The 14,644-nt window shown below is 34.3% G+C and overlaps 2 protein-coding genes across 2 annotated transcripts; both read right to left on the reverse strand.

Moving 5' to 3' along the window:
• Positions 1 to 5,560, reverse strand: LOC105140244 (uncharacterized). The gene is made up of 9 exons (XM_011046986.1): positions 5,287 to 5,560; positions 4,471 to 4,822; positions 4,034 to 4,067; positions 3,574 to 3,804; positions 2,132 to 2,221; positions 1,376 to 1,441; positions 1,196 to 1,287; positions 1,061 to 1,108; positions 1 to 519 (listed from the first exon to the last, which is right to left on the reverse strand). Exons 2-9 carry the CDS (start codon positions 4,785 to 4,787, stop codon positions 402 to 404), a joined length of 996 nt encoding a protein of 331 aa, XP_011045288.1. The 5' UTR covers positions 4,788 to 4,822; positions 5,287 to 5,560; the 3' UTR covers positions 1 to 401.
• Positions 5,561 to 6,037: 477 nt separating this feature from the next.
• Positions 6,038 to 12,845, reverse strand: CAF2 (RNA-binding CRS1 / YhbY (CRM) domain-containing protein). Its single transcript, XM_011046987.1, has 6 exons — positions 12,083 to 12,845; positions 11,862 to 11,989; positions 11,515 to 11,740; positions 10,875 to 11,002; positions 9,850 to 9,997; positions 6,038 to 6,691 (listed from the first exon to the last, which is right to left on the reverse strand). The coding sequence occupies exons 1-6, from the start codon at positions 12,729 to 12,731 to the stop codon at positions 6,291 to 6,293; spliced, it is 1,680 nt and encodes a 559-aa protein (XP_011045289.1). The 5' UTR covers positions 12,732 to 12,845; the 3' UTR covers positions 6,038 to 6,290.
• Positions 12,846 to 14,644: the final 1,799 nt, after the last annotated feature.

Genomic DNA, 14,644 nt, shown 5'->3' on the forward strand with positions numbered 1-14,644 from the left:
GAAAAACAAAACAAACAATGATAGGATTATGATGAACTCGGATAGGAAAAGATACCTACATGGCAGCAGTAAATTAGTGGCGTAGTGCCATATCATTTCCTTGATGAATTCATCCAAGCACGTTTTGTTTAGCACATCTCTTTCCAGAGATGGAAAAAAATAGTAGGTGCTTGACAATTTTTACATTTTTTTCTCTAAAAAATCTTACTATTTTGAGCCAAAAAAAAAAAAAAAACCGTACTGAAGCTGGATGCTATGATGTCAAATCCACAGCTTCTCGTTCAAAAACAACAATTATACTATGTACCAAGCGAGGAGCCTGATTGATTACTCCAAAAAAACCCATTGTGTGCTAATAGCAGCAATGATAACGTCGTGGGCATTATGTACCGTCCTAATTCTCACTTCAAACCTTGATAGGAATCTGGAAATGATCTTGACAGCCAAATGTGCTTCAGCTTAATTATCAAAGCAAAGATGCCGTAGCATGGAACATGCATCAACCCCACGGCCATGTACCTGTACAAGTAAATAGCAGCAGCATGGATGGGTAAGTTCATCAGCATCAATGTTATACGCTGGCAGAACCAAGCAAATCTTTAATTGTTAGTTGCAACAGTCAGCTCTGGACTCGCAGAAATGAGAGTGCTACTGTGCTAACCTTCCGGAAACCCTGCAACTCGAGTTATCTAAGTAAACCTAAAACAGTTCGGTGAGTAAAATACCATGATTGCCCATTGGCCAACAATCACAATAGCCCGCCTGCTTGAAACCAAGTCAACTAGAGCCAATGAACCCGAAGGTTCACATGACTTAAAAGTAAAAAAGGATGATTATTCTTTTTTTCTCAAATACCAAAATTGTCGCTTCCAGTTGCTAGTTAAGAAGTTTAAAGTCCAATAAATCATATCCCCAAACGAAATCTCTTAGTTTGTCAAGGCATCATGGGTAAATTGTTCGGAGAAACAGAGTCTTAAACTAGCTTGTATCAGGTTAGATGTTGGATGTATAAACTTTCCCACATGGTAATAACAAAAATGATGAGTACATTATTACATACCACAAGGGGGCATATGGCGATGACAGATCAAGAAAAGGGTAAGGCCACCTGTAAGAAAGGTATAGTCATCATGCAGAAAAACAAAAAGGATCATATGTAAATAACTAAAAAAGGCAAAATGACACAAGGCCTTACCACATTGAAACACAAGCATGGATGATCCACTGAGAAATGACAAATATGGATGTCCATAAAACAAAATATGCGATCCGAAACATGGGAAACCGCTGGAAGAGAAGGATAATTGAGAATTTGTAACTGGCCATTAAGGAATTAGAATATAAAAACCACCAATGTTACAGAGGACAGGATTACCATGCAATTCAAGACTGTGTCACCGAGGAGAAAAAAAGCATTGACTGAGTGCATGCAAACATTCAGCTGCAGTTACAAAAGTAGACAATTTTCAAATGAAAGGAAAATATACTTGTTTTACAATACAGTGCAATGAATTGCAGCATATATTTCCTCAACACATGCTTTGATTATGGAGTGCACTTGACTAGCTTAATCTATAATCGAGACTTCAAATTTTATAAAAACTGCAACACAGGACTCATGTTATGTTAATTTATTGAACATGTAGAAAACTAAAAACAACTTCGTAGTTTAGAAAAAAAAAAAAACAATTAAATAATTTTTTAACATGTATCAAAGAAAATTGTTGTAATGCCAGAACACTTCTATTCCCGTTGTTTGGAGACAAAAATCAAGGGAAGGTCAGAAAACTATCAGAATTTGAAAAAAAAAAAAAAAACCATAAATTCTTTGAATTCATAAGCAAAGCAAATCATGTGCATTTAGAAAGCTTCACTTCCATTGGCCCTGTTCTTCTAGGCATATACAAGCGCAAAAGCAAAAGTCAGGTGGTGTGGTGGTAAGTTTTCCAACAAAGAAATGAAAAGCAGATTATTTTTCAGCCAATGAAGAAAATGAACTTGCCATCTTAGGTTATTTTTCATATCACCCATACTTGCTCCCTCCCCTTGTTCGCCTAAACCTCCCACCCTGCCAACATATGTACAACTCTAACAGAAGCAAAAAACCATGTGTAGTGGTATGGATACTTACAAAATCAAGACTGAAATCTTTGGCTGATAGAAATGGATAAATAATGAACCAGAACACACAATCAGTGAGCACAACAGCACCTGCACACATCTTTTCATAGATAGAAAAGAAATGAATAAGCAAGGCATTTCATCAGCTTACCTTTCATACATGAGGCAACACCATTTAAAATGTATATAAGACACTTACAGAAGCAGGCAGCAAATTAATAAATTAGTCAAAAGAAAATGGGAAAATAATGGAGTACTAAAGTTGCATTAGAGCAAACATAATAACCATCCAGAATAAAGATAAGAGTAAACATAATAAACATCCAGAATAAAGACAAAAGGGTATGATTATGGGCACAACTTAATTCAACCGGTGGATTTCTGACCTGTGAGCAGGGTTAACAGATAATAGGCACTTAATCATCAGCACACGCCATCAAGGGTATATATCTTTGCATAATTCAAATCAGAGAGACTTATGGGTTCACCAAATACCAAGTACTTGTGTTATATATCCACAAATGAATTTAATATAACTTTTACTGTTTACAGACATGAGTTCTTGGTTCTTATAAGTCTAAACTAAGCCTAGCAATTCTAAAAAATAATCAACCGGAAGCAAAGTAATCGTATTCTAACTTCTCTTTGCCTTGGAGAAAATATAATTAGCTATGAACCTTCTAGTATGGATTAAGCCAACACCTTACAGATTAAGATTACTCATGGTTGAAAAAAGTTGTCTATTGGCTGGTAGTAGGTATGGAAGTAGAGCACTAACCACAGCATTCCTACCGAATCTCCTTTCCTAATATCCACCATCAATAATTGGATCTCTCCACTTGAAGAGATGGATCAAGTTCAATGGTGGCCAGTATGCCTCTTCTGCATGTGCGTCAAGCATGTCAATTAAACAACATTTATTATTTCCCTTCTATCTATTTTTGTGAGAAATTACTCACCATTCTTTCACAAAATGACTGCGCAAGTGCTGTCACTTAATTACCAGAGCATTCCAGACCAAGAAATATAAATGGTCTGAAAGCTATCTTTGTGAATTTTCAACAACATGGTCTTTGCCCAACAATCTCAAAATCCCTTAAGCCATACACTTTCTATCTTTCCATAGTTTTGTTGAACAAGTGTCAGAACCTGACCCTTTTGGTGATGCTTTAGATCTTGATAAACAACTCATAAAGATCACCATACAATGCTACTCTCTCTCTCTCTCTCTCCCTCTCTCTCTCTCTCTCCCTCATACATACATACATATATATATATATACATATATTCCTCATTTCAAGTTGAGACTTTCAACAGAAACATATAAAGAGAATCAAGGCTAATTACCTCCTCATGGAAAGAATAAAGGAAACATGAGAGCCAAAAAATAGAAAATCAAATGTTCATTGTTCAATTGAAGCTAAGGAAGCTAATTGTCAAACAAGAACTTACCTGAAAAGCAATTTGAAAAACATAGCCCCAAGAACTTGCAATTTGGCGAGTGCGAGGTTCTTGGCTGGTATCTAAACTTTTGTCTGAGGTGGATATATTCACAATTTCTTCTCCAGGTGTTGGAGCTATGTAAGTGCCTCGTTCTGCATCTAAAGTCTCATGATTCACCTGATCACCACCCAATACACAGCGATAGTAGCAGCACCCATAAATGGAAACTGAAAATCCCATCTGCAAATTGAATTTCAGAGCATCAGTAACTTATGCATACTGAGATTGATCAAATTAATCTTCGAGTAGCCACCCTTTATCCAAAACCTAATGAATTTTGGGAAACATTGATATATAAATGGCTCTTATACAGTTATACTGACACTCGTATGTTTCTTCAGGGTTAACTGAAAAGAAACCATTCCTAGGACATCATCAAAATGTATAAACAGATCTACAAGAAAAATACCGCAAAATAGATTGTCACCAAAGCAAATGTCCACCTGCACAGTGAAAGGAAGAAGAAAAAGGAAAAAAAAAAAAAAATCAGATATGCAATGACAAACAATGAAATTTTTTTTTCTTTTGCTTAGTTGCTTATAAGGATAAACAGCAACAACATTGTTGCCACAACTGTTTGTACATCTAGGGAGGCTTTCATCCCCACCTAAAGGAAAAGACTCAAAAGAGTTGGATGACCAAAAGAGTATGTTCTAGCAGATAATTGGAAATCCATATGTTCAACCTGTGCTCCATACAATTTACAGAACACTTCAACAACATTCTGTACAGATAACCATCATACCTGCATTTTAGAGAAATCTTCAAAAGGGTTCCCCTATTCAACTTGTATTGAAATATCTTTGAGTAAAATTACGATGAATGCTATAAAGGTCAGTGACTTACTGAGTATAAAAGTAAAAAATGCCCCCTCCATCAGTGACCACATTTGCTGTGATCAATGATAAAAGAACAAAAAACGCGATAATCCTAAATGCAAGCAGCCAAGCCGGATGGATTGTTTTCACACAAGTATTCCAAGCTTCATCTTTGTACAAAAAGCCTGGTTTTTCTTGCTGATTTTCTCTCCTCTCCGATTCCTTAGACCCTTCATTTTTCCATATTAGAATTGCTGCTAAAACCATAGATATTAAAATAAAGAGAGCGCAAAGGAAGAATCTCCAGTTCAACCAGTAACCCGGTAAGGTTGTATCAGCAGTCATGATTGGCTGCCAAGTATGCGTATGCTTTGAGGATCCTGATAAGAAACTCAACAAATTACTCAAACTTGCTCCACTGATCATCATATTTTACGACTAGATTCAGTTTTGAAAATCAAAGCAAATTAGATGTAGCTGTAAGTTCCAACTTCCAAGATATTAAGATAAGATTTCACATTTTGCTAAACAGGTAAATCACAAAAAAAAAAAAATCTAAACCCAGCCATTGCAAGAAACCCATCGACGTAGAAAAAAAAAAGGGACCACAAGAATCAAATGAAGTGGGATAAATTTGCTAAAATATTATTGTGGGGATTTCAGATGTAGATGAAATAAAGACTCCAAGCAAGGAATAAATAAAATAAAAACTACCAGCAAGCAAGGAATGAAGGATGCTACTACAATAAATGAAAAAAAAAAATGAAAAAAAAGAGAGATTCTTTGCTTTATATGCAATTTAGTTTTTATTAGATCAGAAGAGACAAGCGTCTTTGAAACTTACAGCTGAGGGATAGAATCAAGAAGATTCTTAATTTGCTTATTTCTCCTCCCTATCCTCCTATTCTCTATCCGCACACATTCTGTAAGGACATGACATAAACAGCAGCAACGTAAAGGAAAATCAGTTGGTAGTTTTTGCTTTGCAACTAGTCTCCTGTCTTTTTAATGGTCAGGGGGTGGGGCAGCGTATGGAGAATCGCAAGGCGGTGATCGGAAGAGACAAGATTTTGATTGATTTAATTTTTTTTCTCGATCTAATAATAAACATAATACTCTAGAGGAAAGAAACCCGGCACATTTAAGTTGTGATTTTAGTAAATTATGTTTTAGTCCCTAAAATCTGAAGCTAATTATAACTTTGCTCGTTTATTTAAAACCAGCATTGTAGAAGGTATAGAGAAATTAGAATCAATATTTCTTCAATAAATTGTGTTATTGAGAAAAATATTAAGAATCAAGTTACAATCAATTCCAAAACTTGGGAGAAAATTAGTAGATTTGATAAGAGGATTTATCACGAAATTATTCATAAATCCCACTATTATGTGAGAAAGGGGAGTACAATCCTTGACATATTGAATAATTTGTAAGTTTAGGGACTAATGTATAATTTACTCTTCTAACTCTAGACGGATCCGACCACCGGACCTCCTGGTACGAGCAGGTAAGGGAAGATACGAGTTTGACACGTTTTCTTTTTCTTGTTCTCGTGGAAATAATAGAACCACAAGTAAATACAGCCATTAGAATCCTTTTTGGCATAGAACTCCATTTTTTTATATAGTTTAATAAATATTCTTCGTCATAAATAATTTAATATTCCCTGTTTTTTTTTTGCTTTACATTCGGGGACAGCGGAACATTTATTAAGAGCAAAAAGGATAGGCTACAAATACACACGAGAGGCATTCGGCTGAGGAGGAGGGCTGCACTTGCCATGCAATAGCATTTGCCTTGCGAGCAAGAAAGGCTGATGAGCACACCAGACAGATCCTTCTTCTATTTTCATTTTTTATCGAGCTTCCCTGCTATCAGATCAATGGATAGTGACCCCGGAGGGGCTGAGGTTTCTAGCTCTTCAAAGGATTCGCTATCATAGTATTCATCATCACTATACATGTCATCTTCAGAAAATTTTTCACTATGAGAATCATCTTCAAATGTTGAGATTGAGTTGCTGCTACCATCTTCAGTAGACATAACTAAAGCAGGGTAGGAGTGTTCCGTGGCCTGCGAAATACCCTCAAACTCCTCAACTTTTCTCAAAAGAGCATCAGGACCCATATCAATCTCATCTAGCAAAATTGCCTTGTTTGACTCAAGTGCACGCTTCCACAGGAGCATCATTTTAGGGCTTGAGCTCACTATTTTGGCATCAGAGTTATCACAATCATCATCAGACTTGCCTGAAAATATCAGTGAAATAAACAAAAAGGAGATATTAGAGCTGTAACATTGTGAAATTAGCTCCTAGTCATGTAGGATTACTATTATTAAGTTCAGGGGAACAAACAGACAACGGCAAATTAGCCACATTATCAAGCAACAATGTCAATCGATTGTTGTGGCTTGAAAAAGGATTGAGATGCATTTCAAAGATACAAAAAAGTTGAAAACGACCTCCTAAAATGTGGAGAAGAAACAAAATACCAAGTGAATCCAGATTCCAATGTTCACCAGCAGTTTGTGGCTAGTCAACCAATTCTATGGTTGCTCGATAATTAAATGCACGTCTGATCATTATTTGCAACTGGGGAGGGGTAAAAACGGGGAACAAAACAGATTGCAAAAAGAGGAGAGAAACTGCATAAGTGGGCTCCTCCTCCCTAAATAATATGATGCTTTCAGCAACGCAGTTTCTAGGAAACTGCTTTCTGACAACAATTGATTTGGACCTCTTTGAATTTTTCAATAACAATTGCCTGCCAGATCAAGTGGGACAGAGCTTTTCCTGTAATTAACTAAGTTCTAGTGGCCATAAGAATTTTCCTAGATATTGCACACCTTGAAATCATCCTGATATTCAATTACTGTTCATGAGATTCACTATCTTCAGTCATGGCTGTGATATGTCCCAACTTCCACGTACCAATTATCTGAAAAGCTACCTTTACAGCATTTTGTTCTCCTATCTAACAATTACACAGCCAACAGAATCAGTTGAGAGTTACACTGAGATAGGACCATGAATCAAGGCTTCCAATTTCAGTCAATATGCAAATCACGTATTCCAAAACTACTGGTTGAGATGAAAATTGATTAAGGCTTCCAATTTTAGTCTAAACCAGCCAACATATTCGCGATACGCTGCTGCAGGTAGGATTAAAAGTTAACTTTTAATGCAAAAAAAGGAATGGACAAGCATTGTTAATGTGTTTTCTAGCATCATGAAAAAATTTCATTGTGAATAAAAAAGTTGATGTGTATTTTTAATAAAATAAATAAAAAATTATATGCAGTTCTTTTTTTAAAAAAAAACAAACACATTTAAGATAGTGATGATGAATTGAAGGCCAAAAAAATAAGGTTGAGTGCTTGGCCTGCAAGTCAGGCCCATATGCTTTGCCTTCTTTTTCTTTGATAGGGCGGATGATTGTCCACCTCATTTAAAAAAAAAAAAAAAAAACAAAGTAGACAAAATGTCACCAACTATGGTAGAAGAAGCATTGTCTACCTTAATAGATTCAGACCACCTGAAAGTTAGGTTCCGATTTATTTTACCTAAAAAATCAATTTTCAACTCATTTTTTACCTGAAAACACCTTACAGACCTCAACTGACCCATTTCTAGTCCCAAATCTAAAAGTGTTCAAAAGAATTGTTCCATCTGTAATATTTGCATTATTTAACTTAAACTCAACTTATTAAAGTCAAATAATATGAATATTACAGATGATAGCAAATTCAAAAACCCAATAAATGGATATCATGGGTCAGGTTTTTAAAACCCAAGCAACTCAACCCAACTCGTATATCCTCTTTTTCTTTTGTCTTTATATTTGATAGTTTATGAATTCAATATTTATTTTTATTTTATTTATAAATGATTGGGTTCCAAAGTTTTTGTTAGTGGTTTCCTATTAGACTTCTTTATAAATGATTTGGTTCCAAAATTTTTGTTAGTGGTTTCCTACTAGACTTCTTTAACGTAAAAAAAGGCATGTCTCTTTGCTAGAGAGGAAGGGAAGGTAACTACAATGGTGCAAAGTATGAAAATTAGACATAACATTGAGGTACCATGACACCATGACACCTACAGTCTATGTTGTACTTCTGCCTCTAAATACAGACTCATTAGAATTAGCAATATAAGCTCAACTGGTAAATATTTGTAATGTCCACAAAAACTTTACTCCAACCTTATATATTCAATCGCCCAAGTCCAAAAAATAATTGAATGAAATGGGTTTACATTTTGTAAGATATCAGATGTTTGGTTGAAAAGAATTATGTACCCAAACCCGACCCAAGTATATCTATGAACATCCCTACTCAAATCAGCCTAATCGATCGAAATGCTAAACTGAATAAAAAAAATTTTTGAGCCCCGATCTATTTTTAGGCAAGATAAGTGATAAAAAACACTTGAATGAAACTCCTCTTGTCAAATGGAATCCATGACACCAAGAACAACTTTTTAAATGCCGAAATGTGACCAAACAACAATTTCTCTCTCCTCAACCATTTTCCAACAACTTTTCCTCTCCTCTCTCAAACTCATAGACTAAAATGTAACTAAAATAAATTTTTGGATCAAAACTTAAAATCCTAAAACTAAAGGAACCATAAAAAATTCAATGTAGAATGTGGACTAAAACATATTTTTTATGCAAATTTGAGATTGGCCATGCAAGTTTGACGGTTTTTAGTTTGGTTCCTTTTCTTTTAATTATGTCCTTATGCTATAAATTCAAATAATATCTAATTAAGTTTGCCTCTAATCAAGCTCTGAAATCTATATAAAAAAACCCTTAAATTGAATATAATAAGGGAAGAAACTATCAACTCACAAAACACCAAAAAAAACTTCACTTTTGAAATCCATGGTGAATTGTGAGAGAAGCCACAATTCTTTAGTTTTTTGGTTAGTTTAGTCTCATTTCATTTATTTGTGTCCTTGTGCTACAAATTTAAACTATATCTAATCAAGTTTTGCCAATAATCAAGCTCTGAAATTTGGAGAGAAAAAACCCTTAAATTCTCAAGAAATTCTTGACTCACGAAACACTATAAACAGCATATGCAAGGATGCAATTGAGTAAAAAAAGTTTGGTGACCAAAATAAAAAAAATAAAAAATCCCTGTTGAAATCCACATAAATGTGAGAGAAGCCACAATTCAAAACACCACAATAAAACCACCACAAGATTTTATTTTTTATTTTTTGTAATATGCAAATCACATGTTGCAAAACTCCAGGATAAGAAAAAAATTGATCAAGCCTGAGAAATTGCTGTTGCAAAGTCTAGTATCCTTGTTCAAGTTAATAGGCAATATCAGTAGTTGTCTTCCAAAGTCATGCAAATGCAATGTGGCTACTCCCTGTCTCCTCTCTAACACATACCTGAATCATCAGAACCGCTTGCAATATCTAATTCAGCAGGAAATGAAATGGAAGGTTGAGCTTCTGGATACATTGATTTCCAATCTTGTCCCCTCCACATCAGTATCTGCTCATCATCAAAAGACAACAGCACACAAGGGACCAAATCCTGTCAAGAGATGAAAAGGGTTTAGGAAACTTCAACCACATTATCCAGAGGCCAGAATAACTAGGACATGCTGTAGAGTAAGGAATTCAAACATGAGTAATCGATGTTCAATATTCAACATATTTTTCTACACTTACACAGCACGCTGTAAATTCATTGATGCTCTAATAAGTGCCCTACATCCATATGACCATGTCCATGTCTTTAAGAGGTTTGCCAACTCCATTAGAACAACAAGATTCAAGAAAAAAATTCAATGCCACTAATTTATCAACTACAGACAAGCATAGTGGATGAGGAAAAGCTTTCATGCAATGAGCAACTCCAACCAATGAGAAGATTGTCAGCTTTGCAACCCTGATTCAAGCCCCCAAATTGAGCGGCATGGATAGGCTGAAGCTTTCATACAGGTCCTATTCTCTATGACTAACAATGAGGTTAAGACCGTATATTAATCCTACTGAAAAATAGAAAAGAAAATAAAAGGTCCTCGTTATGAAATTTAGCAAAGTAATTCACAAAACTTGGTTCAATTATTGAGTGCTATCACATGATCTTACAAACTTCATAGCTATCACACAATGGTTCACAACGATTTTAATGCTTGACAAAAGCAACTTTTTTCTTTCGAAGCAGAAAGAGATGCTTCCAATGAAAAGCTAAGAAAACAGGCATATCAAAGAAAATCTGATCCTGTTTTAATTCATAGCCAAATTAATCAGCCAACTATTCATATTAGATTCCCCTTTACATATGATTAGTTTGCAGGAGGTTTCCATGTAAAAGTCCTCTTTCCAGTTTTTATCATATTTTTTTTCAGTGCGTACATCTTGCCCCTAACTTTATATGCAACAATGTTTTTGCTTTCATTGATTACCTTAAGCTTAGCACCCAACTTCTTGTAATCACTAGGTTCCATCCCTTTGCAGTCAACCTTCACCAATGGACTTCCTTCAAAAGCAGTCCTAACATCTCTTACCAATGTAATGTACACTCCATTTTTTGCTGCAATTTGAATAACAATGTAAGATATTTGTAAAAATTACTTGCGAGTGAAAAAAAAAAGGAGGAGGAAGGGAGGTGCTATTGAGTTTCAGTGATGAACACATCAACTTTGTCTATAAAAGGTGCATGCATATTAGTACACTCCTCCCAACAGAAAAAGTTAAGTGTTTATGAGGCATCTGCAAATGTCAGATATCTTGAGAAAACCAGATGCCTCAGAAGAGAAATCAGAACACAAAAAAAATGTAAAATCTAAGACAAAGTAACATAATAATAACTTTTTTTTTATTAAAAAACATAATAATAACTTTTACTTCTAAAAATTCTACATTAAGAAGACAAAAATTCATATATGTATGGGAAGTGGAGTGCCATAGCCATCATTGCACCATTCCTGTCAAACAAGAATAAATTTATTTTGCTATTTTACACATTCAGAAACTTATTACATATAACAAGGGCAACAAAGTAGCTAGGACATTCCAATATGAAAGATGAAATGGGTTATTTACCTAATTTACATATCGGCAGAAGATTCTTCCCTTTCTTCCGAAATTCATCTGCTTCAGCTTTCGTCAATCCTTCAGGAGCTTCTTGAATAAGTTTTGGGTAGACCGGAGCAGCTGGTTTCCAGAGCATTACCGGGTATTGCGGACGAGTTCGGTAGTTGTAATTTCTGCCACGAAAAAGATAAACTACGCCACCAACTCGGTGGATGATCTTTCCTCCAGTTTTTTCCTAGCATCAGAATAAAACAAAATGCATAGTATCAGGCACTAATTACTTGCAAAGTTCATAGCAATGTGCTTAAACTGATATTGCATAGCATAACAACACTGACACTCAAAAACATAAGTACCTCCAAATGCCGGCAAACATTATCCATATCTACAGTGGGAACACCCTTACAACGAACTTTACAAACCCGCCTTCGCTTCCAATGTGAGTGTACTAACTCCAACATATTATGAGTCAATCCATCCCTCCCTGGGTGCCCGCCCACCAATTCAAATCAATCAATCCAAATGCAATACTGACAAATAAATGCTATGAATATCATGTTTTAAGAAAGAAACTCACCGAGATTAACCTGTCTATTATCAGACAAATGAGGCTTAATAAGCATTTTAATCTCCCATGTCTTCAAAGGTTCCCCGAGTATCTCCTCCCTTGATTTCCCTTCCTCTGGAAACTTCCCGAACGGGTAAGGCCCGGGCATTTCCACATACTTGACCCCTTTTTTACCTGCTGGAGGCGGATTAAACGAATCGAAAACCGGAATCTTCTTCTTGCTGGTTTTCAAGGGGGGTTTGCCAGTCCAAGGTCGCGGCATTGTGGGTGGCGCAAAGGGCAAGAAAGCCGGCTCCCGGATGGCCAGTGGCTTCACTTTAGGAGTCTCTGAGTAGCTGAATTGGAACTCGAATGGAGCCCCCGGGAGAAGATAGGATACACCGGAGTCACCAACAAGGACAGAGCGGTCACCGTCTGACGCGATGACCCCACCACCATCTTTAACGGGCTTGTAGTATTTGGTTCGAAGATGGGGGATTTTGAATGCAGGGTTGGCAGAATTTTTGGATTTTTTGAGAGGAGGAGGGTATTTGGGGATGGGAATGGGAGGTGGAGGAGGAGGAGGAGGAGGAGAAGAGGAAGCAGTTGGGTCCTTTCCGAGTGGAAGCGAAGAGAAGAGGTTAAGACCTGGCGTTGGCAATGAAGCCACAATCGCCATGGATTATCTCTTCAAGAGATTAGATTACCAGAGAAATGGAGAGGTTTTTCTTGGTTTTTGTTCTCCGTTGCTGCGACCTGCAGAGTGGAAGATAGAAAGCGAGCCAAGATATTATTGTGTCAGGATTTTATATATTTTAAAAATTCGTTTAAAACTTGGGCCTTTCATTTTATTTTTCCAATTAATTATTGCTTTTTATTAAAGAAGAATAAAATGAATAAAAGAGAAATACATAAGACTGTGATTAAAAAAATTTAAGAAAAAAAATAATGCAGACATTACTAAAGGTTTTTCAGCAGCAAAAAAGTTAAATAAGGTATTGGTTGATTTATTAATGTGAACTGATTGATTTAATAGATTTAAAAATAATAGAAAGAATAAGTTGTTCCAGTTTCATATTGTTATGGATTCCTGATTATTGCATGAGAACAGATACATCTTCCAAGTTTAGTATATTTCTACTAGAGCTTCTCCCATTTCTTTTTCATATAATATAATGATGCAAATCCACTAGAGCTTCTCCCATTTCTTTTTCATACAATAATACAATAATGATGCAAATAAAATAATTATTAAAAATATAATTTGATTAAATAAAAATTTAAAATAATTTTTGTTTTTAAAATATTAAACCGGTAATATATTAGATTGATTCAAGTTAACTTGTCAAAATTATAATGCTAGTTACGAGATTATAATAACTCTCAAAGCAAATTAAAACAAATTTAAAGTATAATTCTCAATTAATATAATATTAAAAAATAAAATTAAAAAAATTATTAAAAAAATAAAAAATTCAAGCCAAGTTAAAATACCAAAATCATAATCCATGTTATAAAATCAAGATAATTTTATAAAAAGTAAATAAATTATGAAATTTAATTTTCGATAAACTATGATGAATTTGAAAAAAAACAATAATAAATTATGAAATTTAATTTTTGATAAACTATGATGAATTTGAAAAAAAATCAATAAAAAAAACATCAAAAAACAATATTAGTCAACTAAAATTAACATGTCAAATTTATAACTTGAATAGTTTGAAAAAACTAAAAAAAGTAAATTGATTTTACCTAGTTAATATTATAAACTTATAATATGAATGAAATTAAAATAATCACTTTTAAAAAAATAAGTCCAAATCCAATTTTTTTTTTTGACAAAACTCAACTCAATTCTAAATTAATAAGGTAAATTAGATTGGGTTTAAAAACAATACATAAGATCACTCAAATTTATGTCTAGTTTAATAACAATTAGTAGGTAAAATATATTTTCATATTTATAGTTTCATTGACATTCCATTTGTACCCTTATGATTTAAGATTTCCTAATTGTACTCCTATAGTTTTTTGAAATTCTCAATCTTGTTCTTTATTACTGAAAAATTAACAAAATATTACTTTTATTCATATTTTTATTTTAGTTTCTTTCTTTCCTCTCAGGTTTTTGCATATGATAACTCATAAAAACAAAAACTAGATAAATAAAAATATAACATTGATGAATTGACAGGGAAAAATAAAACTCTCTATGATGGGAATCGAGAGGTCCATCCCACACCACACTATATAGCTCAAGATCGGCCACGTGTTTCGGTGAAAAAAAAAACTGCATAAAAAAGTTATAAAGTCTCTTTATATTATATAATATTCATTAATAAAAAAAAAGGGCAATGATACTAAATATTCTTAAAAGTTTCTAAAATTAATTGATCCTGGCTATCATGAAATATAGTGCGAAAACTGAAGGATATTAGAAGGAGAAAAGAATAAAAAGCAATCTTAAATAAAAAAAAGAAGGCAATTTATACAATGATACGACACCAAGGGCCCAAATTTGTTTAACCCTATCGATTAAGCAATGACCCAATTATAATATATATATATATATATATATACACACACACA

The sequence above is a fragment of the Populus euphratica genome, unplaced genomic scaffold, assembly GCF_000495115.2.
Source record: "Populus euphratica unplaced genomic scaffold, PopEup_1.0 scaffold251.1, whole genome shotgun sequence".
In the NCBI taxonomy this organism is placed as follows: Eukaryota; Viridiplantae; Streptophyta; class Magnoliopsida; order Malpighiales; family Salicaceae; genus Populus; species Populus euphratica.

Coding starts and splice junctions, on each gene's coding strand:
- LOC105140244 (XM_011046986.1), bottom strand. CDS start 4,787: ATGACTGCTGATACAACCTTACCGGGTTACTGGTTGAACTGGAGATTC. Junction 4,068..4,470: donor ATTTTTTACTTTTATACTCA/GTAAGTCACTGA, acceptor TTCACTGTGCAG/GTGGACATTTGCTTTGGTGA. Junction 1,442..2,131: donor AAGATTTCAGTCTTGATTTT/GTAAGTATCCAT, acceptor TTGTAACTGCAG/CTGAATGTTTGCATGCACTC.
- CAF2 (XM_011046987.1), bottom strand. CDS start 12,731: ATGGCGATTGTGGCTTCATTGCCAACGCCAGGTCTTAACCTCTTCTCT. Junction 11,741..11,861: donor ATGTTTGCCGGCATTTGGAG/GTACTTATGTTT, acceptor TTCTGATGCTAG/GAAAAAACTGGAGGAAAGAT. Junction 9,998..10,874: donor AGTTGGGTGCTAAGCTTAAG/GTAATCAATGAA, acceptor ATCTCTTGACAG/GATTTGGTCCCTTGTGTGCT.